Raw genomic sequence first — 27,952 nt, 5'->3', positions numbered from 1 at the left:
GCCAAGGGTGCATAGAGGGGAGAGACACAGACTTCGTCCCACACAAGCTGCGTCCCCTACATAGTGCATTACTTTTGACCAGGGCCTATAGGGCTCTGGTCAAAAGTAGTGCACTGTATCGGGAATAGGTTGCCATTCAAGACACAGACACAGTGTGGGTCAGGCTTTAATCACAGCTTGGATGGGTTGTGGTGGCACTATGGTGGAGAGATGCTGTGGGACTGGGTTAAATATTACAGTAGATGAGGGGAACCTGCAGGGTTAGAGTCTGTCTCCCTGAGGGAATTAACGAGGACGTTCCTCCACACTGAAATAGAAAGGTAAATAAGAAAGGAATGAAGTCACCTATTTCATGACACACATATTGGAAAGTTCTGTGTTTTCTGTTTGTTTATCTGTTTAAATATCATATCTTAAGAGAAAATCTAAGAGAACAGATGTGTTTCAGTTACAGCTGTCTGGGTGTATGTCGGTCTGAAATAATTATGTAATTGTTTATAACTGTAGCCCACAGCTAAGAAGCAATGACTTGCTGATGTTGTTCTCTCAATATAAGTATCCAAACTATTTTTCTTATATGACTAGGAATCATTAGGGTTTGCTTGTTCTTTATTAGCCAAACAACTGGTGTTCACTGACAAACATTTGGATTTTCCACTTTCTAGGTATTGGTCTTTTAACAACACAGGAATGCACACAGGAAAACAGACAAGGAAATGCCACAGAAACATTTGCAGCAACACCTCCTGAAATATGGAGGTAGTAAAGGTGGGTGGTAGCTCAACATTAATTTTCAGGACAAGTGGGGTATATGTCATATAACCATCATTCTCATTGATTTGAAGATCATCAGACCCCATTCAAATGGAGACTTTTGTGTTAATGTTGTGGTAACCTGGCAGAGGTGCTATGTTATTTGGTTGGATGGAACGTTAAGTCCAAACCTGCTGTTTATTCTTCAAAGGGGCTGTAAACCATCCCAACACCGGTGTTTAGACTTAATTAACACTTTTTAAAGGATATTGACTCAGGTCTTGACCTCTATTCATGTCTGTCAGACAAGGAATCATTCTCAAAGTGATCACTGACATAGGATCGACTCCATTACACAACTGATAGAAATTAAATGCCCTAGGAATGTATCACCACAGAAATATGCCTAATTGTGAAATAATATTAGGGATATTCCTGAATGGAAAACTGATATAACATAATTTGCAGTGCACCATTTCAATTTAATGTACTCATTAGTCGATAATAGGGGGTTTAAGTCTAATAAGGCCCTATAAAGTCTTGACACATTAACTACTTAGCTATACACTGTACAATTAATGCATGTATTTACAAGTTGCATAAAAAAAGGAATTCGTTTACTGATAAAGGTGTGTGAGAGCCCCTGTCAGTCCCAAAAGTGGTACAGCTCATCTGCCCGGGCATTCGCTATAGAGAGGAGTTGCTAGAGAAGCAAGCAAGCAATCTGCGGTAGAACAGACGTAGAAGCGGAGCGAGGCCGAGAGAAAGTACACGGGGAGATCATGGCGAAAAGATTGCTACTCGATTATCACAAGAGTCTGCCGCTCAATGGACTTGAAGCTTCTACAGTTTTGCTTCTCATTTATGGGTTTACCTGTAAGTTATCAGTTTAATTTAATTTATCTATTTACGAATGTATTTTAGAATTCTGGATATTGAAGTTGTACTGTAGCTACTGTACGTGGTAAAGTAGCTGGCTATGCTAACGGGAATGCTAATTCTATGGTCCATAGAATGGGAGCGACCTGAGTGCGGTGCTGTGCTGTGCATACTCGCGAGTTAGCGGTTTTGTTGGGACGAATAGGTTTTTGGCCTGAATTGTCTCTGGTAAAATAGCTAATATTCCCTCAGATAGAGTATGAAACTAAGGCTAGTTAACGTTCTAGTATTCTTTCCATTAGGTACATTATTTCTAACAAATGCAATGAAGTTCACTTTTTCCCCGGCATCTTTCGAATCGAGATGTGCCATTGAAACTACATAAATGTTGCTTGAGATCTATTATGTGGCTTTGACCGTAACTAACGTTTCTTAGCTTGCTACAACAAAGGGAAACTATCTTATATAGTGTGCTAAAAACTTACTAGGTGTCAGACCATTTATTTTGTTGTGGGCTTTAATGGGTTTTGATGTTTCTATTCTTTCATGAGTGGAATGACAGACCAAGCAGTGATTTGAATAGCAACAAAGTTTTAAGAAAAATGTCTGAGAGAGAGAGAGAGGGATATTTCCCACTGAAGATTTAGCCACGGTATCATGTTTCATTGATATCGAGGTTGACAGTGATTTAGCAAATTATTGGAATCATGAAATCCTATATGACTTTTATCGATTTAACCTCACATTCATCTCCTAATAATACAGACTTTCATTTCTTAAGTCCCATGCCACCTGTCAGTGCATATGCAGATGCTTGAGGAAAATGAGGTAGTTCCACAACAAAGGTTGCAAAGTTTGAAAAATGTGTAAATAAATGGAATAGAACAGAACGTGTAAGGCAGAGGAGAGGCAAGCAGGGGAGAGAAGAGGAGCCCCTTAAGGCTGGGTGTGTGTAGTGGCAGGAGAAATGAAGACATTTCAGTGACTGAGAGAGGAACGAGGAAAAGCACTGCAGCCGCAGAGTCTGGAAGTATTGACCTGCAGTTGGGCTCCATTCCAGAGCACCTTCCAGTCTCGCTGTCACAAACAGAGCAGCTGGGGAGGGAGGCATACTATACCCCACTCTATGGATATGTCCCAGATTGCACACTATTCCATTTATAGTGCACTTCGTTGACCAGCGCCCATAGAGCTCTGATCAAAGATAATGCACAATATAGGGAATAGGGTGTAATTTGGGACAGAACCTATACTATACCCCATACTCATAGCAGGACACAACACATACTGTACTATTTTATTATAGTAAAAGATGAACCAGGGCAGATCATTAACCAGAGCAAATAACAGTAAATCACTGATCTGTATTATTGTTGTTGTAGTCTGAAGAAATCTGATATGACCCCGTTATAGCCGAGATTGGAAATAACTCCCCTTCCCCACACACACACACACACACACACACACACACACACACACACACACACACACACACCTGCATGTATGCCATCTTTCTCACTCTCTTTACGACCACATTATTTATGGGGTTCATAAATCTTGCCGGTCAGACAGTAGATGCTTAGGAGCTATATTTTTGTTGTAAAACATGATATAGTGTGTAGACTAGTGTTGGATAATGTGCTAGGGATTCTTCTATGGACTGTGGGGAATTTTAAGAAGGGCAGATTTGATTGAGATGGAGGGTAGGCGAAATTCCCTGAATGTGTCATTTTCAGTGCACCCAGTGTAGAAAGACTGATGTCGACTGAGGAGGGGAGGGGACAGTCACAGGCGTGGTTCCACCAAACTGTGAGGTCTGTAATTGAAGACCATAGTTTGGTGATTTCTTTTTTTCAGGGCTGTGTGGTTCCTTCACAATATAAATAAATAATGTAGTAATGGAGCCACCTAAATTACAGGCTCAAGATGAAAATAGATTTGAAAAAAAGAACAGGTCTAATGTACCATACTACAGCATCAGTTTGGCTTTTAGCTTGTTGTGACTTTGAAGTTGGAGGACATCACACTATCGAGCTCGCCAGTTTGTAGTCCTAAAAAACAGAAATGAGTTAGCATTTTCTAGCTCTGGTTCGTTGGCCATTAATGGGGAAAGAATGAGGTTCTGGGATAAATTAAAATAAGGTCCGAGGTTAACACAGGCTTAGGAGATCTTATACGTTTTTGTTCTATGTGATAATATCAGTCAGGTAACATGACCTTTATGAATTATGAAGCCTTTATGTGGATTTATGTGCTTGTTTTGATTACGTAAATGCTTCAAAATTCACAGTGATGTTAGCTGATTAAGATTATTTCATAGAACAACAAGTACTGTATAAGATATCCTAAGCCTGTGTTACCGAATACCTTATTTTAATTTTTTAACCAAAAACCCCACAACAACCCCATTAATTTCCCCATAGGCTTTGGCCAACGAGCCATGGCAGAGTTAGCCTCCGTTAGTGCCTACAAAAAGGCACCATTACTGATGTTCTGTATTAGTCTCTATGTTACTAATAAATGACCATTATTTTTCTTCCTCTTATTGGACAAAGTCTTCAGAGCCACCCAAACTATTTTGAAACAATTTCAATAAGTCTGCACACGACACATCAACTCTGGCCATGCTATATTTTGGAAAAGCAAGACATAATAATTGCTATTGGTAAGCTTAGCTATACAAGGCTTCAAAAGAAGGTGTGTTTGGGATGCACATCTATGATGAGCAGCTGTTGTATCCCATCTGATCCTCTCTTAATCTCACTTGTGAGGCAGTAGCAAATTCGGTCTGAAATCACCCAGTCACATTAAAAGGCTCTTTTGAAGTAAGGCCCATCAGCAGATGACTGTTGTGCTTTATTGTGGGAAGTGGCGGCTGACGGCTTGCTGTTTGGAGAGCAGGCTGGCTGTGTGGAGCAGGCTGGCTGTGTGGAGTAGGCTGGCTGTGTGTGGAGTAGGCTGGCTGTGTGGGGAGCAGGCTGGCTGTGTGGGGAGCAGGCTGACTGTGTGGGGAGCAGGCTGGCTGTGTGGGGAGCAGGCTGGCTGTGGCCACTGAGGCTACTGAGCTCCCACCCTCCACCCCTGACAGACTGTCAGAACAGAGGTAGCCATACTTCCCAAATGGCACCCTATTCCCTATAGTGCACTACTTTAGACCAGCCCTATGGGCACCATTTGGGACACAGTCGTAGCCATGCAGGCTGTACAGCAGCACCCTGGCAAGTACTAGAGTAGTAGTCCATTAGAGAATGTAACAGAGTGACCTCCAGCCCTGGCATCATGGGACGTCCGCTCGTGAACATGGCTCTACCGGTAAGCAATGCTGCTGCCTGTTAGGCTGTGACACAGCACTTCTTCCAGAGCTCTATTTTCCTTTTAGAAAGGAATCGGTATCCGTTTCAGTGACATGATGTTTGATTAATTTATTTCATAACATGCTGCTGTTTAATATAGTTTTAGGAAGTAGGCTATACTGTTCTGATTCGAAACACTGTTGTTCTGGAATGATCGAAATCAATCTGAATGCTTCAATCACTATAAAGTTGTAAAGATTCCATTAAACTAGTTGACCTACATCTTCATTTTGTGGTGTGCATTAGGCTATTTACATGTAACTACACAGTAACGAGGCTAAGTTTTTAACTTACAATTCAACCATTAGGCTATTTCATGTAGGTCTTATTTACCTGTAGTTTCATGCAAAGTAACTAGGCAACATGATGGCACACGGGCAATCTACGTGTTGCCATTTCTTCTTTGAGTCTTCCTTAGCTATAAGTGGGTGGCATAAATGGCTTCCAGATATTCGTCACAGTTAATGACCATACTGTGAATGAATAGAGGCAACCTTTAAAAACTATTTTGCCTACCGCTGTCAGGAATTTAGTTTTTCCACCTGGAGAGCAGATCACAGCACGCACCTGATGCAAATGGGGCATTGTGGTATAACAGTGAGGTATTAAAGAGTGGAGCAGGGTAGGCAGGATGTGCACAGTCAGCAGAGTCGTCCCTCTAGGAAAGGAGCTCATGTGTTATGGGAAACTAGTGCGGCTCCTTTTTCACCACTCACTCTACCTTTCACTCACTCAACTGCCAGTTGTAATGAACCCACACACATGCAGTTAACTCTGTCACGTATACCTTGGTACCTCCTGCAGACATGATCTGTTGATGTATGTGATTTAAGGAGATAGTGCTTTTTTTGATTTCCACATGCTAATAACCCTCACACTTATGACAAAGGCTAGCCTAAATGCCAAAAGTAAAAATAATTTTATTCTGGGATAAAAAGCTACACTTTTCAAACATCATAAGCACATCAGCTGGGAGACCATCAAAGTTCAATCAACAAAAAGTAAGCTAGCTTCTTCCTGATTTTCGCAAGTAATCAGCTCCTAGAGTGACAGTTAAGAGAATAAATGACAATTTGAATCATACTCATCTCCCCTATAGTCCTAGCTAAAACAAATCAAATAAAATGTTATTTGTCACATGCGCCAAATACAACAACCTTACTGTGAATTGCATAACTACAAGCCCTTTACCAACAATGCAGAATTGAAAAAACAAAGTGAGAAAATATTTTCTAAAATATTCATGAAATGTACTAAAATAAGAAAAATCTAAATAAGTAATACAATAAAATAACAATAACGAGGCTATATACAGGAGGTACTGGTACCGAGTCAATCTGCAGGCATAAAGGTTAGTCGAGGTAAATTGAGGTAATATGTAGATGTAGGTAGGGGTAAAGTGTCTATGTATAGATAATAAACAGTGAATAACAGCATTGTAAAAAAGGGGGTCAATGCAAATAGTCTCGGTACCCATTAGATGAACTGTTTAGCAGTCTAATGGCTTGGGGTTAGAAGCTGTTAAGGAGCCTTTTGGATCTAGACTTGGTGCTCTGGTACCACTTGCCGTGTGGTAGCAAAGAGAACAGTTTATGACTAGGATGGCTGGAGTCTTTGACAATTTTTAGGGCATTCCACTGACATTGCCTGGTATAGAGGTCCTGGATGGCAGGAAGCTTGGTCCCAGTGATGTACTGGCTTAGCAATGATCTTTGTGGGCACTATGGTGTTGATTTCTGAGCTGCAGTCAATAAACAGCATTCTCACATAGGTGTTCCTTTTGTCCAGATGGGAAATGGTAGTATGGAGTGCAATGGAGATTGCGTCATCTGTGGTTCTGTTGGGGTGGTATGCAAATTGTAGTGGGTCTAGGGTTTCTGTAAAAGTAATGGGTCAGACTAAGCTCACAAGTAGTCCTAGGATAAAGCACTTAGTAACAGTGCCTCCATGATCAGCCTCAGTCCATGACCAGCCTTTTAAAGCACTTCATGGCTACAGACTTGGGTGCTAGAGGGTGATAATCATTTAGGCAGGTTACCTTGGCGTTCTTGGGCACAGAGACTATGGTGGTCTGCTTGAAACATGTAAGTATTACAGACTCGGTCAGGGAGAGGTTGAATTTTTTTTTATTTATTTATTTTATTTATTTTACCTTTATTTAACCAGGTAGGCAAGTTGAGAACAAGTTCTCATTTACAATTGCGACCTGGCCAAAATGTCTGAAGCCACTTGCCAGTTGGACTTGCCAGTTGGAGTACGCACCCTGGTAATCCGTCTGGCCCTGCGGCCTTGTGAATGTTGACCTGTTTATAGGTCTTACTCACATCGGCTACGGAGAACGTGATCACATAGTCGTCAGAGCCAGTGCAGTAGGATTCAATCGTAGCCCCGTATTGACACTTCGCCTGTTTAAGGGTTCGTCGGAGGGCATAGTGGGATTTCTTATAAGCATCCAGATTAGTGTCCTGCTCCTTGAAAGCGGCAGCTCTAATCTTTAGCTCAGTGCAGATGTTGCATGTAATCATTGGCTTCTGGTTGGGATATGTACATATGGTCACTATGGAGACAAAGCCATCGATACACTTATTGATGAAGCCGGTGACTATGTGGTATACTCCTCAATGCCATTGGATGAATCCCAAAACATATTCCAGTCTGTGCTAGCAAAACAGATCTGTAGCTTAGCATCCGCATCATCAGACCACTTCCATATTGAGCGAGTCACTGGTACTTCTTGTTTTTGCTTGTAAGCAGGAATCAGGAGGATAGAATTATGGTCAGATTTGCCAAATGGAGGGTGAAGGAAAGCTTTGTGTGGAGTGAAGGTGGTCAAAAATGTTTTTGCTTTGGTTGCAAGAGTGACATGCTGATAGAAATGAGGTACAACGGATTTAAGTTTTCCTGCATTAAAATCTCCGCCCACTAGGAGTGCCGCTTCTTGGTGAGTATTCTCTTGTTTGCTTTTGGCCTTATACAGCTCTTTGAGTGCCTGAATCGGTTTGTGGTGGTAAATAGACAGCTACTAAAAATATAGATGAAAACTCTCTTGGTAATGGTGTGGTCTACAGCTTATCACGAGGTACTCTGGTGAGCAAAACCTTAAGACTTCCTTAACCTGTAGTGACGCCCAGCCCGTGAACGGGACCGGTATCATCATCTGACACTAATTAGCATAACGCAACGGACATAAATCTTCCTAGAAAATATTCCTATTCATGAAAATCACAAGTGAAATATATTGGAACACAGCTAAACCTTTTGTTAATCACCCTGTCATCTCAGATTTTCAAAATATGCTTTACAGCCAACGCTAGACAAGCATTTGTGTAAGTTTATCATAGCCTAGCATAGCATTATGCCTTGCTAGCAGCAGGCAAACTTGTCACGGAAATCAGAAAAGCAATCAAATTAAATCGTTTACCTTTGATGAACTTTGAATGTTTTCACTCACGAGACTCCCAGGTAGACAGCCAAAGTTCATTTTTTCCCAAAAGATTATTTTTGTAGGCGAAATAGCGCCGTTTGTTCTTCACGTTTGGCAGAGAAATCGCCCGGAAATTGCGGTCACCACAACGCCGAAAAATATTCCAAATTAGCTCCATAATAATCGACAGAAACATGGAAAACGTTGTTTAGAATCCATCCTCAAGGTGGTTTTCTAATATCTATTCGGTAATATATCAGTCGGGACAATTCGTTTTTCACTCTGACCGATTGGAGTAATGGCTACCTCTGTATTTTATGCGAGAATCTCTCTCGGAGCCCCCATGTGACCACTTACGCAATGAGCCTGCCTACGGCTATTCTTCAGAAAGAAATGTGTAAAACTACGTCACAATGCTGTAGACACCTTGGGGAATACGTAAAAAGCGTAAGCTCGTTGATGGTACATTCACAGCTGAATAGGGAGTCATTGGAACGCAGCGCTTTCAAAACCTGGGGCACTTCTGGATTGGATTTTTCTCAGGCTTTCGCCTGCAACATCAGTTCTGTTATACTCACAGACAATATCTTTACAGTTTTGGAAACGTTAGAGTGTTTTCTATCCAAAGCTGTCAATTATATGCATATCCTAGCATCTTTTCCTGACAAAATATCCCGTTTAAAACGGGAACGTTTTTTTTCCAAAAATGGAACACCAAGAGGTTAATATTATAGATTGCGCACCAGCTGTTGTTGACAAATAGACACAGACCACCACCCCTCGTCTTACCGGAGGTTGCTGTTCTGTCTTGCCGATGCACGAAACCCCCAGCCACCTGCATATTATCCATGTCCTCGTTCAGCCATGACTTGGTGAAACATAAGATATTACAGTTTTGAATGTCCCATTGGTAGGATAGTCTCGAACGGAGCTCATCCAGTTTATTCTCCAGTGATTGCTTGTTCGCCAGTAGGATGGATGGTATAGGCGGATTATCCACTCACCAATGCATTCTCATCAAGCACCCAAATCTGTGCACCCTGTGTCGGTGTCTCTTCTTCATGCGTATGACGGGGATTTGAGCCTGGTGCGGGAGGAGCTGTAAATATTTCACCTCCGATTCATTAAAGAAAAAATATTTGTCCAGTCCAAGGTGAGTAATCGCTGATGCCTAGAAGCTCTTTTCGGTCATAGGAGATGGAGGCAGAAACATTATGTACAAAAAAAGTTACAAACAACGCGAAAAAAACACACAGAGTAGCAGGAGTCCGTACAATGGCAGCCATCCCTTTTGGCGCCATCTTATAGCTCACAGGTAGGTACTGGGGCTATGTGAATCAAACAAGGAGCTACTGTGTCCTCGTCCCTGTCACCAAGGACATTACACAAAAAGCTTGTTTGTTTGCAGCGTTCCTCTCTCTCTTTGTAGTTACACTGGAATGTTTTAACAAGGGACTGCCACGTGGAGGGAGCTATCTGGGGAGCAGAGCTGTCGGAGTAGCAGGGTACAGAGTACAATTTCATTCTCCCCCAAATGGCACCTTATTCCTATCTTATTGGCACCAGAGGAGAGCATCGGCCATATCCCCGGTGAGTGCGCACTGCGCATATTCACTCTTTATCATTGTTGGGTCAGTGCCACTTAAAAAGTTTGTTTTTGGACAATCATTTCCTCCTCCAGTTTAGATCGATGTCATTCTATTTGTCTCCCCTTAACGTAGGCCTATTATATGGACAATGTCGTTTTTATTGATCAGGGTCGGCAGAGTAGGCTTCCCTGTAATTTAGCCTAAATTATGACTATCCAATCTACTCATCACATTACGAATAGTAAGTCTGCAAATGTGATGATGCATGGAATGCTTATTATAAAGGTGCATTTTTATGGTTAAAATGTACTTCCCCAAACTTAAAACTGAAGCGCCGCTTATGCATAGGCTAGTGATTTTGCTGTTCTTTACTCGTCTTGTTAGCTGAAGAAAAGTAAATGTGGACAGTTATTCTAACATCTTCAAAATGTGCGGTAAGGTCACACGTCATTGCATCCTCGACTTGCGTGTTCTGTTAAGATGAATTACCATAATCTAAATGTGATTACTGTCATTCTGAACACCATGGGTGGATGCCCTAATCAGGTTACACACCCAATGCATTGTTACAGGTTTTGGTTTTTCCATATATGTTTTGAGGTTGGACCTTAGCACGTATAGCTTGTTAGCACGTAGGGCGCACATATTTTTGTCAACTCGTTAGTCAGTATGTACCACCTGTGCTGGTTGCCATCTCGTTAGTGGGAAGGTGTTTCACCTGTGCTGGCCCAGGAGCTATTTAAGAGTAGCGCTCCCTATTTGATTTCTAGAAAAACATTCCTTTTTCTAATTTCCCTAATTTCATTTTGCTCCATCCTTTTGGTTTGCTTCCTATCTTTTTTGGTGTGGGTTTTTCTTTTTTGACTCTTGGGCAAATTTAGTGGACACTCATTGTGGGCATATTTTAGGCTCCAGTTGTTGCTGCTAGTCAACTTTCAGTGGATGCCAAGTGTCTTTCAGAACCCCTCCTAAAATCCATCTGTTTCGTTTTGGTTGTTGTCCAGTGACTTTTTGTTAGTTCTCTCTTGTTTTTGATCGACATTTTTGTTTTTCTTGCTGGGGAATGTAACAGCATATGGGTCCGGTAAATAAAAAATGCTGCCGGTCAAATGTCCGGCGCCACATTTTCATAACGGAAACCCTGGTGCAGACTGACATGGTCATGTTCACTGTTGCTGCACTATCATGGTGAAAAGTATATTGGACTGAGGCTGATCATGGAGGCACGGTTACTAAGTGCTTTATCCTAGGACTACTTGTGAGGTTAGTCTGACCCATTACTTTTACAATCCATCCTTGAGGCTTACACGGTGAATGAGGCCTGTCAGAATGTCTTACTTAGGAAATACCTATTCACATGCTATTTACTATTGCCCTTCTCTGACATTCTGAGCTTGGATCACAATTACAAGGAAATCTGGCCTTGTGTGAAACTTTGGATTCTAGTGTACATTTGGTTGTAATTAGTGCAAAATTAGCCAGATGGTCAAGCTATGCTGTGCATGTGATGGACATTCGCTCTTCAAGTCCTGTCACCACTGCTGAATTTGACAAAAAGCATTTTCGCCACCCATCACTACCACTGAGGAATTTCTCAGCTGAATACCTTTCAAGTAGCCTGACTTATAGGACTACTTTCTGCCTGGTCGTTGACCACCAGTGATGAAAAGCGAGGTAGATCATAAGAATGGCACAAGGGTTAAATCCTCCCTCCCGTGCCCCAGATCACAAGCCAGAAGCCTACGTGTCTCAAATTATGTCAGACACCCAAACCCAGGCACTGTGAGGCAGCCAAAAGACCTTGTCCACTAACATGGAGTAATTGATTTGGCTTTCGGAGCGACCCAGCCGCTTGTTTAAGATATACAGCAGCTATGTCTCTAATGGGACTTCAGACCACCATGTCCCAACTGTGGCTCTGCCAACTTTTACTTTCCTAGTTTACTTCTCCAAGCTAGGCAATCCTAGCTAGGCAATCCCAGCTAGGCTATCCCAGCTAGGCTAGCTGTCTATTCACATCCCTCTTTGGCTCTGTAGGTACTTTCAACTCACCACTCACCAGACATCTCTAGACTGCATTGCATCCCAAATGGCACCCTATTCCCTATAAAAGTGCACTACTTTTGACCAGCGAAAACCTGGTCTCCTTTTCTGTGTTCATTCCCAGCTCACAGTGAGGCTTATGTGATGAAAAAGCTGGATGGATCTTCGTGCTGCTTTGAGTTTGAATATAATCTGACAGGCTTTGATGGCGACATGGGGTGCAGACTGAGGCTTCTGTGACTGTCATTGTGTTGATGAAATTGGTCCACATGTCAACAACCCAACTAGGCTACTCTTTACAAACAGTTGGGGAGATGGATGATAGATGATTGCTCTGCTTTCTTACGACATGATTGTCAGTTAGCTGTGGTTTTTATTGTGACTTTACTTTGAATTGTGAAAGCAAGGGAACAAAACAACTGGCCAGTTCTATTTAAAGTTTAAAAAGGAATGCTGTTATATTTCTAATTAGGCTTATCCACGAATCACCCTAAACAAAGTCAAGGAGACAAGGAGAACTAAAGGGAAGATAGGACAATAGTACCATCTGTGAATGGGAGGAGTAGTAAGCATTTGGCTGGGAAGGATTAGGACAATAAATAGACACTTGTCATTCTGGGCGTGTTTTAGTCCAGACAGTTTTGATTGTTTAATATGGTGGTTACACATCTCTCCTTAAAAAAAATAGCAGAATAAGCAAATCATAGCAATCCTAACTGTTCTAAGTGGGTGGTTCAGTGTATCAAGACAGATTACTGCACTAATCTGGAGGAAAAGGGTGAGACGAAGAGAGCATGAGGGAGAGAGCTGGAGTGGCTAGCAAGTACACGCCTTCTGGTAGGATGCCACGCTGACCAAGCCAGTGCTTTTACGGGGCACTGGAGCACACATTTGTTTTTGTTGTGTTTGGTTTCCCTTCCTCCTCAATTGTTTGTGCTGATTGCTGACATGGGCAGTGATGTAGACTGTTTGAGAACAGCCAGAGCACCAGGAATGATTGACGCAGAACAAAAAGTAAATCTGTATACTGGTGTAATGCTCACAACGTGTTTAATTGGACAATGTTTCAACCCCAAACTGGGTCTTTGTCAAATTATTGGCAAAGTACTGTGCAGTGCAATGGAGCTGGGACGATAAACCGAAAGTTGACACCGACCATATCAATCACTTATTGCAGGAATTCAGCTGATATTGTTCATTACGATGAGTAGCTTATACTAGAGAAATGTGAAGTTTGAAATGAAATAGGTTTGCTAATAAGAGTGATTGTTAATGGGACAATTGATGGCTAAAACCATCAAACTAGTAGTAGTTTAAAGGATATTTAAACAATTGTGGTGCACATTGTTATAAACGTATTATTCTATTTATCATTATCGCATCAATTCAGGCAATTTATCACAGTATCGAATCGCTCCGCCATTTCCTGGTTGCTAAAATTCAAATAGTTAATCTAATTTCAGTTTGTGACAAAACAAGCAATGTATAGTGTAGAGCCCTTAAACTCAACTCTGGACCTCGAAGCCAGTTCCAATGCATATTTTTCATTTGCCCTTCTAATCAAGGACTGATTTAGGCCTGGGACACCAGGTGGGTGCAATAAATTCAGGTACAACAGAAAACCAGTAGGCTCCAGACCTGTAGGGTAGGAGTTGAATACCCAATGGTTTACAGAATCATTGTACCATCTAAACCGCTGTGAAATGTCTTCTCAATAACCAAACATATTATATTTTCAGCTGTTTTGAGCTGGTGTACAAAACTGAAAGTAAAAGACGCAAAAACAAAACTTAACTTGAAGCATAGAAATAGCGCACATTGAACAGATCTACCTCTTCTTAGACTTGCTTTCAATGACAGCTATAACTCCTATTTTTCTGTGAATTTGGTCAGGTCGCCCAAAAAGTTACATATTGCAGATTTAAGTGTCATAATAAATAGGCACTAAAAATACATTATATACAGTGCCTTCAGGATGTATTCAGACCCCTTGACTTTTTCTGCATTTTGTTAGGTTACAGCCTGTCACGTTCTGACCTTTATTTCCTTTGTTTTGTCTTTATTTAGTATGGTCAGAGCGTGAGTTGGGGTGGGTAGTCTGTTTGTTTTTCTATGTTGGTTTTTGTGTTCAGCCTAGTATGGTTCTCAATCAGAGGCAGGTGTCGTTAGTTGTCTCTGGTTGAGAATCATACTTAGGTAGCCTGGGTTTCACTGTTGGTGGGTGGGTGTTTGTTTCCGTGTGAGTGTTTGTCGCCACACGGTACTGTTTCGGTTTTTGTTTTCATCACATCGTTTATTGTTTTGTATTTCAGTGTTCAGTTCGTTTTTAATAAATCGTCATGAACACTTACCACGCTGCATCTTAGTCCGATCCTTATTCCTCTTCAGACGAAGAGGAGATCTGCCGTTACACAGCCTTATTCTAAAATTGATTGAATCGTTTTTTTCCTCATTAATCTACACACAATACCCAATAATGACAAAGCAAAAACAGGTTATTACAAATAAAACTGATATCACATTTTCATAAGTACTCAGTACTTTGTTGAAGCACCTTTGGCAGCAATTGCAACCTTGAGTCTTATTGGGTATGCAGCTACAAGCTTGGCGCACCTATATTTGGGGAGTTTCTCCCATTCTTTTCTGCAGATCCTCTCAAGCTATGTCAGGTTGAATGGGAAGCGTTGTTGCACATCTATTTTCAGGTCTCTCCAAAGATGTTCGATAAGGTTCAAGTCGGGGCTCTGGCTGGGCCACTGAAGGACATTCAGAGACTTTTCACCGAAGCCACTCCTGCATTGTCTTGGCTGTGTGCTTAGGGTCATTATCCTGTTGGAAGGTGAACCTTGCCCCCAGTCTGAGGTCCTCTGTACTTTGCTCTGCTCATCTTTGCTTTGATCCTGACTAGTCTCCCAGTCCCCGCCGCTGAAAAACATTCCCACAGCATGATGCTGCCACCACCATGCTTCACTGTAGGGATGGTGCCAGGTTTCCTCCATGCATGACGCTTGGTATTCAGGCCAAAGAGTTCAGTCTTGGTTTCATCAGACCAGAGAATCTTGTTTCTCATCGTCTGAGAGTCTTTAGGTGCCTTTTGGCAAACTCCAAGCGGGCTGTCATGTGCCTTTTACTGAGGAGTGGCTTCTGTCTGGTCACTCTACCATAAAGGCCTGCTTGGTGGAGTGCTGCAGAGATGGTTGTCCTTCTGGAAGGTTCTCCCATCTCCCATCACCTCCCTGACCAAGGCCCTTCTCCCCTGATTGCTCAGTTTGGCCTGACGGCCAGCACTAGAAAGAGTCTTGGTGGTTCCAGCCTTCTTCCATTTAAGAATGATGGAGGCCACTGTGTTCTTGGGGACTTTCAACACTGCAGACATGTTTTAGTAGCCTTCCCCAGATCTGCGCCTTCACACAATCCTGTCCCGGAGCTCTACGGACAATTGCTTCGACCTCATGACTTTGTTTTTGCTCTAACATGCACTGTCAACTGTGGGACCTTATATAGACACATGTACCTTCCAAATCATGTCTAATCAATTGAATTTACCACAGGTGGTCTCCAATCAAATTTTAGAAACATCGCAAGGATGATCAATGGAAACAGGATGTACCTGAGCTCAATTTCAAGTCTCATAGCAAAGGGTCTGAATACTTATGTCAATAAGGTATTTCTGTTTTTTATTTTTAATAGATTTTAAAAAATTCTTAAGATCAGTTTTCGCTTTGTCATTATGGGGCATTGTGTGTAGATTGCTGATGATTTTTTATTTATTTTATCCATTTTAGAAAAAGTATGTAACGTAACAAAATGGGATAAACGTCAAGGGGTCTGAATACTTCCCGAAGGCACTGTAAATCATATAGTTTAAGTGGCTGAATATGGTCTGGTTATTCGACAAATTGGATGGTGAAACATTTTATCATCCTATCATCGTTACTGGTGATTGCATGGAGATTTACAAGTGATTATTGAAAGGAAGAATAGACAGCCTTGCTCAGCAGTTTTGGTCCAGTTCACTTGGCTAGCTAGGAACTTATGCTTAAGTAAAATGATGATCTATATCAACCATTTACTTTCTAAGTTTAAACAAGTTCATAGCTTCACTAGAAGCATCCCCTTATTAAGAATAATTTCTCTAAAGCAATGGCCTGCATGCAGCCCATCAAGCCTGGTATTATATCCTATATTTCTAGCCTAAATTATCAAGTCATTCTCAAGGAAATATACAGATGAACTATTTTCTTTGACTGTTAGGAAACAATATATTTTGTGATCTGTGTCTCAGTTAGAGGATGCTTGTCAACTACAATGAGGGAAAAGACTGCTCCCTGCCTCCCTTCACACAAGAGGAATGCTCCTGTTGCCCCTTATGATAGAGTTGTCAAAATAATGGATTTACTGTAGGACCTGAAGAGAAATAAAGTAGCTTATTACCTGATATAATAGGCTACTTTAGGCTCTACACAAGCGTGGACATGGTTTAATTACATCCTTTTTGATATTGAACTAGTACATTTAAACAGATTGTATTTTGGTTATAGACACAAATCAGATGGACTTGTTTTCCTGCTCTTCCTCAAGCTGACTGACCAAAAGAAGACTGGGGCATGGGAACTAATTATAGCCAGGCACTGCAAAGGCAGACATCATTAATAGGCCTGTGAATTTAAATGATAATTAAAAAAAAATGTAGCCTATAGCTTGTCACAAATACAGATCCAATCTCTCTGCACCCATTCCTCTGCTGAAATCACCATGCTGAAAGGCTTCAATTAGGAAAGAGCAAAAGCAAATCTTTCTAGCTCCAAACCCTGTATTCGGTTTTTGAATAATTCGGTAATTTCTTGTATAACAAAGTAACCCGTTTGAGGTATAAGCATATCCTATATAAATGCAATACATCCTGTATCTAGCCTACGTACCATTGATTCAAGTAATTGGTGAGGCACTTGTGTAGCCTTGATGTTTGTATTACTTTGAGATGGATAAAACTAGAATCTGTCCTTTGTTTTTTTTAATACAGATGTTACACAGAGACAGATGACACAGCTCTCAGAGTTCAGTTTAGCATAAAGTTGCTGGGAGAAGGAAGGCACATAATGTAGTAAAGATAGAGATGGTGTCCCCCCCAAATGACACCCTGTTCCCTACAGTGCACTACTTTTGACCAGAACCCTCTGGAGGGAGTATAGGGAATGGACTGTATGTTGCCACTTGGAACACACCCATGGAGATGGAGATGAGAAGGAAGGTGGGATCTGAGTATGTACGTAGCATAATGAACATGGGTATCCATTGTCACATGGGTATCCCTCATCCAAATAAAGGAAACCCCCTGGCTCATAAATATTTTAAACAAAATCAGTATTCACAGCATCACAGGAATTGTCTCTCTCAAATACAAAGGCCACGCTCAGTATCCAAAGTGTTTGCATCCCCATAAGATTGAAACATAATGCTTTCATTCTATTTGAGATCTCTTTCCCTTCTGTGTCCCCATCACGTCTTCCGTCTCTACGAATCTCCCACGTTGTTAAGGTTTTCTTCCGGTGAAGGAGAGGAGGACCAAATTGCAGCATGGTTATTTCGATACATCTTTAATAAAGATAATAACAAACCATACAAAATACTAAACGTACCGTGAAAAACCAAAACAGCCCTATCTGGTGCAAACAAACACAGAGACATAAACAATCACCCACGAAACACTCAAAGAATATGGCTGCCTAAATATGGTTCCCAATCAGAGACAACGATAAACACCTGCCTCTGATTGAGAACCACTCCAGGCAGCCATAGACTTTCCTAGACTACTATACTACACCACAATCCCATAACCTACAAAAAAACCCAAGACAAAACACACCACATAAATAACCCATGTCACACCCTGGCCTGACCAAAATAATAAAGAAAACACAAAATACTAAGACCAGGGCGTGACACACGTGTTTCCGTTCTGATGTTGTCTGAAATATGACCGACTCCATCATCATCATGTAGCAGTTTAGACTGAAGTAATGTCAGGACTGCTAGATCACTGATTTTTGAAGGAGTTTGTTAGCTACTGCTAACTAAAAATACAGGCAAACAGTTTAAGAAGTCTGAAAAGGGCAAGAAAAATCCCTGGGAATCATTTTAAAGCCAGAAGAAAAACAATCCCATTTGCTCCAGGGTCTATGTGGCATGTAGGAAACTGTGAGAAATTAATGAAACTACAGTAACAGTATTTAGTTGAGGATGTGGATGAGTTTTTGTTTTTTCACATTAACTAATTACTATCTGCTGGGATTTGTATAGGCCTCAGTCTCCCAGACAGTGAGACCCCACCTATCCCCCTAAGACTCTGGCTTGATGTATTTCAGTCTATTTCTGTCTGTGTGCAATTGTTAGTGGAGTTGAGGTTGTGATTTTAAACGTAGTTTGTGAACCAGAGAAAGTACCTAGTCCTTCAAAAGAGAAACTTGTGTGTTGTGAGTTTTGGAAGGAAGTCCAGTGCCCAGCCCTGGTTAGCTCAGATAGTATACTGTCGCCTGGAGTGTCATCCGTCTGTATCTGTGTGTGTTTCTAGGCACGGCTCACTGCTGGATTTACACTTGAGCATTGTCAGAGAGACTGTATCCAAAACAGTTCACTAACCCTATAGTGCACTACTTTCGACCAGGACCATGTGGCTCTGGTCAAAAGTAGTGCACTATATAGGAAAAATATTTACGATGCATCCAGAGCAACTGCTGGAATGAACAGCATACGACTCGGCTCTACTCCTTCACCCAACTGTTGACACAGCGCATAGTGGGGCGGGAGATGCTTGTTTGGTATAGTGTTCAGTCTGTGGTATGGAAGCCTACATGATTGGCTGGATTGTAATGAGTTTGACAACATATGTGAATTACAGCCCAAAAATAGCTCAGTTTACCACACCTTTGTCTTGTCATGACTCTGTAAGTGATGTTTGGGAATGAGTCAGTAATAGATTCAGTTAAATGTATCAAAAACAAATCATAAACCACTTGTCTCCAAAGACTGATTGAATAGACGCAATTCAATTTTCTGGTTGTCGCATATGTCGTTACAATGTATTATCCCAAGAATTTCATGGTTGTCTGACTGAGTCTGGGTGGAGAGAGAATGTTTTCAGGCCTTAGTAATGTCAGCTCCTGAGTTTCTGATTCTGAAAAGGAAAACACAACTTCCACAAATAGTCCGTCTGTGTGTCAGCTTGGCATATTAGGCTTACAACTCATGCCTTGTGTTGAAACTAGTTGTGCATTTACTGGAAGATGTAGGCCTACCACCAATGTACGAAAGGCCTGTAACGGGGACAGCTCAACACCCTTTGGAGTGATAACATAGCCTGACCCTCTGACACTGCAGCTACCAAATTAGCCCATATTATTCACACAACAGGTTGATAAACACCGGAGTGTGAACCCCTAGACCATGAGTCGTCCTTCTTCAGTTCTTCACTTCCTTTCTCCCTGCCATCCCTTTAGTCCTAATTTGGAGCTGCCAAGATGCTAAGTGTTTCTTTACTATATATATTATATTTTGTGTTGTGCTAGAGTTTTCTTTGAGGAATTGAATTAGGCTAATACTCATATCCCTGTGACTGCATATTTTCATCAACATGTCCCACATTCTCCCTGCAACCAACCACAACACACGACCCAGACTGCTGAGTACTGCAGGGATGTATGGGTTTGCTTAAGGACACTGGCAGACATTGTCCTTCACAGATCCTAGAGAGTATAGTTATTGTCCACTGTGTTGAGAGGTTGCAACCTATCCTGACACTATGTACTAACGCTAACACTATTGATTTCAGGTTTTCTGTTTAAGAGCTGATCTTTAATTAAATGTGACAGTCTGAGAGGGGTTGCAGTCAGGCGGGGTGCTCTGGGGGAGCAAGGAGAAAAGGACAGTGTCTTAAAATGGCACCCTATTCCCTATAGAGCACTACTTCTGACCAGCACCCTACGGCCCTGGTCAATAGTAGTGAAGGGAATAGGGTGACATTTGGGACCCATCCAAGGATCCTGGAGAGGACCAACTGGGAATGTGGTTCTAAAAGAGTCAGCTTGCCCCTCTGAAAGGCTTGCCTGCCAGAGTGTGATATTTCTGCCATGAATGAACCTTTCTGGCGTAGGCGTTCCGCTAGCGACCCACCTCGACAACATCTGGTGAAATTGCAGAGTGCCAAATTCAAAATACATAAATAGTCATAATAAACATTCATAAAAAATACAAGTGTTATACATCGGCTTGAAGATTACCTTCTTGTTAATCCAGCCGCTTTGTCAGATTTCAAAAAGGCTTTGCGGAGAAAGCATACCATGCGATTATCTGAGGACAGCGCCTCGCTTACAAAAGCATACAAACATTTTACTACCAAGTAAAGGAATTACAAAAGTCAGAAATAGCGATAAAATTAATCACTTACCTTTGAAGATCTTCATATGGTTGCAGTCACAAAGAGTCCCAGCTACACAATAAATGTTTGTTTTGTTCGATAAAGTCCCTCTTTATATCCCAAAAACTCTGTTGTGTTGGCACGTTTTTTTCAGTAATCCACTGGCTCATAGGCGGTCAAAACATGCAGACGAATACATCCTAATAGTACCGGTAAAGTTCGTTGAAACATGTCAAACAATGTTTATAATTAATCCTCGGGTTGTCAATTGTCTAAATAATCTATAATATTTCAACCGGACAATAGCGTATTCAATAGAAAGGAAAAACAACGAAGGGTGCGCAAACGGTCACGCGCACAAACCAGCACTGCATGATTCCACAGTCCACTGACAGAGAGGTCTCATTCTTCTTAATTTTTCAGAAAACAAGCCTGAAACAATGTCTAAAGACTGTTGGCATCTAGTGGAGCCATAGGAACTGCAATCTGAGTCCTAACCCATTAGATACTCTATAGGCATTCAATTGAAAATACCCACATCAAAAAAATCCCACTTCCTGGATGGATATTTCTTAGATTTTCGCCTGCCATATCAGTTCTGTTATACTCACAGACATTATTTTAACAGTTTTGGAAACTTTAGAGTGCTTTCTATCCAAATCTACTAATTATGCATATCCTAGCTTCTGGGCCTGAGTAACAGGTGGTTTACTTTGGGCACGCTTCTCATCCAGGCGTCAAAATACTGCCCCCAAGCCATAAGAAGTTAACTGGCTGAAAAACACCCTCTCCAAGTTACAATGCAAGGAAGGAAGCATGCAGATTACAGTTAGTGTTGGGCCGAATGTCTTTTTCACACTGCACAAATATGACCTTGGATAAAGACATCGCCATAAAAGCAGCAATACAACTGTCGTGACTTTACTTTCATTAATGTGATGACTGTTATTTATTTAATCGACTAACTATGTTTAATTGTTACCCAATTTAAATTAATCATGTAACAATTAACTCATTAGGAATTTGGGGCACCACGGGAGAGGTTGTTTATTAAACTTCTTAGGGCTGCAATCCCGTTAATGGGATCGATATGACAACAGCCAGTGAAAGTGCAGGGCGCCAAATTCAAACAACAGAAATCTAATAATTAAAATTCCTCAAACATATATGTATCTTAAACCGTTGTAAAGGTAATCTTGTTGTTAATCCCACCACAGTGTCCGATTTCAAATAGGCTTTACAGCGAAAGCACCACAAACGATTATGGTAGGTCACCACCAAGCCAAATAAAATCTCAGCCATTTTTCCAGCCAAAGAGAGGAGTCACAAAAAGCACAAATAGAGATAAAATGAATCAATAACCTTTGATGATCTTCATCAGATGACAGTCATAGGACTTCATGTTACACAATACATGTATGTTTTGTTTGATAAAGTTCATATTTATATCATAAAATCTGAGTTTACATCGGCGCGTTACGTTCACTAGTTCCAAAAACATCCAGTGATATTGCAGAGAGCCACATCATTTTACAGAAATACTCATCATAAATGTCGATGAAAATTCAAGTGTTGGACATGGAAATATAGATATACCTCTCCTTAATGCAACCGCTGTGTCAGATTTTAAAAAAAACTTTATGGAAAAAGCTAACCATGCAATAATCTGAGACGGCGCTAAGAAAACAAATACAATTCCCAGGACCTGACTCATTTCCCTCTCATTCAGCCCCACAACACAGTAGAAGCCTCATTCAAGTTCAGAGTAGAAGCCTTCAAGTAGAAGCCTTCAAGGTCACAGTAGAAGCCTCATTCAAGTTCTAAATACGGTTGACATCTAGTGGAAGCCCTAGGAAGTGCAACTTCATCCATATCCCACTGTGAATTCAATAGGGCCTGGGTTGAAAATCGACCAACCTCAGATTTCTCACTTCCTGTTTAGATTTCTTCTCAGGTTTTTGCCTGCCATATGAGTTCTGTTATACTCACAGACATCATTCAAACAGTTTTAGAAACGTCAGAGTGTTTTCTATCCAATACTACTAATAATATGCATATATTAGCAACTGGGAATGAGGATCAGGCCATTTACTCTGGGCACCTTTCATCCAAGCTACTCAATACGGCCCCTACAGCCATAAGAAGTTAAAGAGTTACCATCTCCCGAATTAAACTCTAAAGATCTTTACCTATCACATCCATAAAACAGTCAATGTATTAATCATGACCTCTTATCATATAACCATTCTGAACAGTCATAACCTGCAAAAACCCCAGCCGTACTCATGATTCAGTACTACACAAATTTCGTTTAATTATTTATTTACTAGCTGACTAAATAATAACACGGAAAAAACATACACACTTACTACATGAAACAAAGGTCCCTAGCAGACTTTTGCAATATGGCTTTTTACACAACAACATGGAGAGAGAGAGATAGGGAAAGAAACACTTATCTTCGATACATTTCAGAAGTATTCTCACATTATTCATATAGGTTGCACACAAACCAACACCCGTTTGTAATAAGAAATCATGAATGTACAGTTGAAGTCGGAAGTTTAAATACACTTAGGTTGGAGTCATTGAAACTCGTTTTTCAACCACTCCACAAATTTCTTGTTAACAAACTATAGTTTTGGCAAGTCGGTTAGGACATCATCTTAATTAACTTCTTGCGTCGAGCAATCCCGTATCCGGGAGCGTAATCATAGCCTCAAGCTCATTACCATAACTCAACGTTAACTATTCATGAAAATCGCAAATCAAATGAAATAAATATATTCACTCACAAGCTTAGCCTTTTGTTAACAACACTGTCATCTCAGATTTTCAAAATATGCTTTTCAACCATAGCTACACAAGCATTTGTGTAAGAGTATTGATAGCTAGCATAGCATTAAGCCTAGCATTCAGCAGGCAACATTTTCACAAAAACAAGAAAAGCATTCAAATAAAATCATTTACCTTTGAAGAACTTCGGATGTTTTCAATAAGGAGACTCTCAGTTAGATAGCAAATGTTCAGTTTTTCCCAAAATATTATTTGTGTAGGAGAAATCGCTCCGTTTTGTTCATCACGTTTGGCTAAGAAAAAACCCTGAAAATTCAGTCATTACAACGCCAAACCTTTTTCCAAATTAACTCCATAATATCGACAGAAACATGGCAAACGTTGTTTAGAATCAATCCTCAAGGTGTTTTTCACATATCTATTCGATGATAAATCATTTGTGGCAGTTGGGTTTCTCCTCGGAAGCAAATAGAAAAATACACGCAGCTGGAGATTACGCAATAATTGCGACGGAGGACACCAAGCGAGCACCTGGTAGATGTAGTGTAAAATGGTCAATCTTCCAATGATATGCCTACAAATACGTCACAATGCTGCAGACACCTTGGGGAAACGACAGAAAGTGTAAGCTCATTCCTGGCGCATTCACAGCCATATAAGGAGACATTGGAACACAGCGGTTTCAAAATCTGGGGCATTTCCTGTTTGAAATTTCATCTTGGTTTCGCCTGTAGCATCAGTTCTGTGGCACTCACAGATAATATCTTTTATTTTCTTTCCAAAGCTGTCAATTATATGCATAGTCGAGCATCTTTTCGTGACAAAATATCTTGTTTAAAACGGGAACGTTTTTTTATCCAAAAATTAAAAGAGCGCCCCCCCTATATCGAAGAAGTTAAGTAATTATTTGAACAATTGTTTACAGACAGATTATTTAACTTATATTTCACTGTATCACAATTCCAGTGGGTCAGAAGTTTACATACACTAAGTTGACTGTGCCTTTAAACAGCTTGGAAAATTCCAGAAAATGATGTCATGGCTTTAGAAGCTTCTGATAGGCTAATTGACATTAGAGTCAATTGGAGGTGTACCTGTGGATGTATTTCAAGGCCTACCTTCAAACTCAGTGCCTCTTTGCTTGACATCATGGGAAAATCAAAAGAAATCAGCCAAGACCTCAGACAAAAAATGGTAGACCTCCACAAGTCATCCTTGGGAGCAATTTCCAAATGCCTGAAGGTACCACGTTCATCTGTACAAACAATAGTACGCAAGTATAAACACCATGGGACCACGCAGCCGTCATACCGCTCAGGAAGGAGACACGTTCTGTCTCCTAGAGATTAACATACTGTGGTGCAAAAAGTGCAAATCAATCCCAGAACAACAGCAAAGGACCGTGTGAAGATGTTGGAGAAAACAGGTACAAAAGTGTCTATATCCACAGTATAACGAGTCCTATATCGATATAACCTGAAAGGCCGCTTAGCAAGGAAGAAGCCACGGCTCCAAAACCAACATAAAAAAGCCAGACTACGGTTTGCAACTGCACATGGGGACAAAGATCGTCATTTTTGGAGAAATGTCCTTTGGTCTGATGAAACAAAAATAGAACTGTTTGGCCATAATGACCATCGTTATGTTTGGAGGAAAAAGGGGATGCTTGCAAGCTGAAGAACACCATCCCAACCTAGATGCACGGGGGTGGCAACATCATGTTGTGTGGGTGCTTTCCTACAGGAGGGACTGGTGCACTTCACAAACTAGATGGCATCATGAGGGAGGAAAAGTATGTGGTTATTGAAGCAACATCTCAAGACATCAGTCAGGAAGTTAAAGCTTGGTTCCAAATGGGTCTTCCAAATGGACAATGACCCCAAGCATTCTTCCAAAGTTGTGGCAAAATGGATTCAGGACAACAAAGTTAATGTATTGGAGTGGCAATCACAAAGCCCTGAGCTCAATCCCATAGAACATGTGTGGGCAGAACTGAAAAAAGCATGTGCGTACAAGGTCTACAAACCTGACTCGGTTACACCAGCTCTGTCAGGAGGAATGGGCCAAAATTCACCCAAATTATTGTGGGAAGCTTGTGGAAGGCTACCCGAAACGTTTGACCCAAGTTAAACTATTTAAAGGCAATACTACCAAATAGTAATTAAGTGTATGTAAACTTCTGACCCACTGGAAATGTGATGAAAGAAATAACATCTGAAATAAATAATTCTCTACTATTATTCTGACTTTTCACATTCTTAAAATAAAGTGGTGATCCTAACTGACCTAAGGCAGGGAATTTTTACTAGGATTAAATGTCAGGAATTGTGAAAAACTGAGTTTAAATGTATTTGGCTAAGGTGTATGTAAACTTCCAACTTCAACTGTAACTTCATCACCTCATGTGCACCGCACACCAGAGACGCCGATAGATATAAAACGCTATGGACTCACCAGATCCCTTCATCTCCCGTTCTGCTATTTACAAAAAAACACGTGACTGGCTCAATGTGACAGCTGAAATTGAGAGCACAATCTGCTTTATCTCCTCTAACGTATTGCAGAAGTTGACTGACGGTATTAACTCAAGACTCTACAAATATTCAAATTTAATTGAAAAACTTCAAATTAATAGTTTTGACGGTATTGAAAACCATTGTTTTTATTTTCAAATACCCAGGGATACAGGATATACAGTATACCGACCAAGCCTACTCAATAGCCATTTAGTCTCCTGAGTGTGCAATATTTTAACAGGCGCGGATTAGAAAGAAAGCCGATGGCAGTAAATCACCCTTAGAGATAAGTGATTATCTCCCACTTTTCTACCTCTCATTCCATGGAGAGACTTGAGGGTGGTGGAATCTGGAAACTTCAGGTAAAAGTTTTCCCAAAAGCATGTCAGCCATTTAGGCAGATTCTAAGTGTAAACATCTTTCCACCTCTTGAGTCGTGTAGATGAGCAGTGGGAACAGTTTGCTTCACACTCATGTCCTGACAGTTGTCATGACGTTGGCCTGGGGGTAGGTTTATGACAGTCATAAATACCTCTTCCCCCCTTTTTCCTCTCTCTACCCTACTGATGTTACATTTGCAAACCCCTTGGTTAACATAGAGATTCTGGGAACATCAGAAGGTGGGGGGAAATGTACTATATTCTGGTAATCCGACCAATTGAACATATGCAGTGGTAATGTCAGTTCGGTTGTCATCTGAGACATTCTCATCAATGATAAGATGACATAAACTCTAGAGTGGAAAGTCTACACATCAGAGTTATCGGATTCACATGGAATTGTTGTTCAATTTAAATGTTTGAATATGAAATTATTCGTGATGGGATGAAATGTGATTTTAGCTTCTAAAATGTGAGAATTGGGTTTTCACGAGTGAATTAGGCCCGACTCAGTGGCCCGCCCACGTGAAGAGACAGGTTGTAAATTATGTAACACACCCCGTTTCTCCCTTCCTATATAAAGGATGTGAGGACGACGGTCCGATGTCAGAATGGTTCAGATAATAACTACAGAACGAAGCCAACATCAGCGTGAGCTTTGGTTGTGAATGGTATGAACTTTGAACTCTTATTCACTACAGAAGTGATACCTCCTAGCCGTTGAGTTAGCAACAGCAGCTGCAAACTAGGGTTAGAAAGGAACTAACAGAGTATCCCGTCTATCACACAACAACGTTACTACAACGTATCCAATTGACCACCAAAGACATTCTTCAAAGGACAAAGGACTCGGTTTGGCAACACGGTCTTCCATCTACCACCAACCTACCGAAGCGCAGCTCAGAGTAAATATTTATTGCATTTTCCTTTTCCAAATGGGCGATAATTTAGAATGCATAAAATACTGTATTTACGATAGCACAGCTTCGCCCTTTGTTCCTGAGTCTTCCCGCTCTTTCACTCAAACCCAGCCCTTTTCTTTTGTGTAACAAGCTGTCATATCTGTTCCGCCCGCTAGGGACGTTTTCCTTTATGACGTCATTTGTAATCAAGTTATGATTAATTATGTGTATGTGTAATTCTGTGTGATTAGTTAGGTATTTAGTAAATAAATAATTAAACCCAATTTTGTATTGCTGATTCAACTTGTTAGCCAGGGTTCGTGAAGATAACCAAGAATTTACAACTTTCAGATGAGACTGAATTAAGGTGACGATTAAGATGAACTGCAATTTATGTAAAATATTACTAGGTCTTTAAGAGTTTATTCGGAAGATAACAGCTCTATAAATATTATTTTGTGGTGCCCCGACTCTCTAGTTAATTACATTTACACGATTAGCTCAATCAGGTAATATTAATTACGGATAACTTATTTTATAGAATAGCATGTCATATCACTTGGCATAGCCAAAGACAGTGCATTGATGTCACCATTTTAGAACATGCATCGTTCTACCTTATTTTTTCAACAGTAAGCAAATTGTTTGTTTTAAACAAATGTTGTCCTGTATTGTCCCATTTACTGCCTTTCCCATGTTTGTGGTACCACATTTTTTACCTTCACAACAATAAATAATCGTGACTGTTTTTGACCACATGGTGTTCCAGCACTAGGCCTAGTGTAGGGCCTATGTCCGAGGGACATGAAAAATTATAGGAAAATTATAGAATGACGGAAACAAGATAAAGGGTGAATTGGATGATGTTTGAAAAAGCTGTGGTAAATGTTAGACAACTGTCTGC

General features: G+C 40.8%; 1 protein-coding gene across 3 annotated transcripts in view; it reads left to right on the top strand.

The window, feature by feature from the left end:
• Positions 1-1,458: 1,458 nt before the first annotated feature.
• Positions 1,459-27,952, top strand: part of si:ch211-149e23.4 — a 105,722-nt gene continuing 79,228 nt past the window's right edge. For 2 of the 3 annotated variants that reach the window (XM_021587951.2, XM_021587950.2), the window contains exon 1: positions 1,459-1,629. In XM_021587951.2, the coding sequence (XP_021443626.2) occupies positions 1,536-1,629 (94 nt within the window). In that variant the 5' untranslated portion in view covers positions 1,459-1,535. The remainder of the gene's footprint in view (positions 1,630-27,952) is intronic. The other variant, XM_021587952.2, reaches the window with a different exon arrangement.

This window comes from Oncorhynchus mykiss, chromosome 27, assembly GCF_013265735.2.
Source record: "Oncorhynchus mykiss isolate Arlee chromosome 27, USDA_OmykA_1.1, whole genome shotgun sequence".
In the NCBI taxonomy this organism is placed as follows: Eukaryota; Metazoa; Chordata; class Actinopteri; order Salmoniformes; family Salmonidae; genus Oncorhynchus; species Oncorhynchus mykiss.
Note: the sequence above shows the minus strand (reverse complement) of the source record. Positions and strands in the feature narration are given on the sequence as shown.